General features: G+C 68.3%; 1 protein-coding gene across 1 annotated transcript in view; it reads right to left on the bottom strand.

The window, feature by feature from the left end:
* LOC119288337 (scarecrow-like protein 22) overlaps positions 1-1956 on the bottom strand; it is a 3971-nt gene extending 2015 nt beyond the window's left edge. Inside the window, exon 1 of the mRNA XM_037567959.1 lies at positions 149-1956. Coding sequence (XP_037423856.1) covers positions 165-1796 — 1632 coding nt within the window. The 5' untranslated portion in view covers positions 1797-1956 and the 3' untranslated portion in view covers positions 149-164. The remainder of the gene's footprint in view (positions 1-148) is intronic.
* Between the last annotated feature and the right edge of the window lie 256 nt (positions 1957-2212).

The following is a 2212-nucleotide window of genomic DNA, read 5'->3' as shown; positions in this document are numbered from 1 at the left end:
GGTTAACAGTTTTTCGGCATTCGAATTTCCATTCCTCATGCCTCAAATTGCTAGTAAGTAATAAGTATATCACACACCAAGATTGGCTACTGCAGTAGTACGTGCTTGACAAAGATTCAAGTTTTGGCAAGATGAACTACAAGTGTACCGCGCAAGGGGATGGATCAGCACCGCCATGCCGACACTGACACGAGCTCCGACCGCTGCCACCAGAGCGCCAGCGCTGATTGGTGCTTCTCGACGTGGAAGCCATGGTTGGCCGTGCGCCGGAGCAGGCACTCGGCCTGCGCCTCCGCCGCATTGCTGAGCTGCAGCGGCGCGAGCCCGGCGGACGCGAACGTGGACCGCCATGGGGGCAGCTTCTCGCCGCCGGCCCCGGCGACCAGGCGCTCCGCCCTCGGCCGCAGGATGAACTGCTCCACCTTGGCCGCCACGTCCAGCGACGCGCCGGGCGTGTCCAGCGACTCGACCAGCGCGGCGCAGGAGCGGAGCACGTTCAGCGCGTGGCTCGGGAGCGGCAGGTCGGCGCGGTCGCAGCCGTGGTCCACGCACACGACGACGGCGGGGCGGAGCTGCCTCACGACGCGGAGGGAGGCTGGTGTCGGCCCGGAGGTTTCGGTGCCGACCGTGATGTGCACGGCGACGGCGTCGTCGGGCGCCGCGGACAGGCCCGGCGGCGGCGAGGCGCTGGAGGGGTCGAAGGCGACGGCGGCGAACTCGAACGGGATGCCCAGCTCCGCGGCGAAGCGCGCCAGGCTCTCCTGCGTGAGGTGGAGCTCCAGCGGGTGCCTCGACCCCGGCGACACCAATGCCGTCACCTTCAGGCTCGGCGGCGGCGTCGACGGCGCGGCCGTGCGGCGCCAGTGGTGCGCGAGCTCCTGCATGAGCGGCGGCCAGTGGCCCCCGAAGCCGACGTCCAGGTCCACGACGTGCACGCGGCGCGCGCCGGCGCCCAGCGCGTCGAGGAAGGCCTGCGTGGCCGTGAACCCGGCGAACTGGACGGTGGGCGACGCGTCCGCCAGCGCCTTGTGCGCGGCGAGCTTGAGCGCGACGTCGAGCGGCGAGAGGACGGAGCCTGCGCCGGCGCCGGCCGCGGGCGGGAGGAGGCGGTGCAGGAGCGCGTCCCGGAGCAGCGCGGCGGCGCGGAGCAGGGGAGGGTGGCCCGGCGGGGCGGGCGGCGAGGGGAGCCGGTGATTGAGCCGCGCCAATATCTCGCGCGCGCCAGCGGGGTCCCCGGCGTCGGCGCGCCGCGCCGCCTCCAGCAGCTCGTCCACCGCCGCCTGGGGCTCGAGATCTCCTTCTCGGACGGCGCCCGCTGCGGCGGAGGAGACGGGGAAATGGACCTGCCCCTGCTGCGGCTGCGGTTGCGCCGGGACGGAGAGCTGCGGCGGGAGCTGCGGGAGCGAGAAGGCAGCCTCCTCCGGCGGCGGGTGGAGGGGCGGCGGGGTCAGGAAGGAGGGGGGGTCGAAGGGGGCGGGGCCCTTGAAGCCGAAGGCGTCCCCGTCGCCGTCGGCGTACCCGGCGTCCATGATCCACCTCAGAAAGGAGCTGTCCTCCCGGGTGCCGTGCGCGGCGGCGGCCATGGCGTGGTCGCAGCCGCCGGAGGAGAGCAGCACGGCGTCCCAGTCCTCGGCGCTGATGGGCGGCGGCTCCGAGGAGTGCGCGGACGAGGAGGTGGGCGGGCTGGGGCTCCGGTTGTACAGCACCGACGTCGGCTCAGGCGACTTGCGCTTCGAGTTGGCCGCCGCGCCGCCGCCGCCCAGGCCGCTGCAGGAGGAGGACATGGTGGTGATCATAAGTGGAGAGGGAAGGTGCGCGTGTATGTGGTGTGGCGTTGCGTGTGCGCGTGTATGCTGCCTTTTTCTTTCTTGGCCACCATTTGTTTTTGTGTCTCTCTTTTATGCCCTCCGTCCCGATCCCACCATCACCATGGATGGGTGGATGGAGCTCGGGTCGGCTGCAGAGGGGGACCTCGGGCCAGTGACTGATGAGTGAGAGTGAGTGAAATCTGAAATGAATGGGCCAGTGAATGCCCTGTTGGAAGGGGAAGGAGAGAAAAAAGACTTTTCTTTCTTTCCTTTTCATCCTAGCTAGCTTCTTCCTCCTCTAGTGTTAGTGGTGATTGTGCATGGTTGCAACACAACTTGCAACTCAAGCAGCCTTTGCAATTTGCATTGGTGAATTCCCCCCTCTCATTTCTCTCTGCTCGACC

This window comes from Triticum dicoccoides, chromosome 4A, assembly GCF_002162155.2.
Source record: "Triticum dicoccoides isolate Atlit2015 ecotype Zavitan chromosome 4A, WEW_v2.0, whole genome shotgun sequence".
NCBI classification, from domain to species: Eukaryota; Viridiplantae; Streptophyta; class Magnoliopsida; order Poales; family Poaceae; genus Triticum; species Triticum dicoccoides.
Note: the sequence above shows the minus strand (reverse complement) of the source record. Positions and strands in the feature narration are given on the sequence as shown.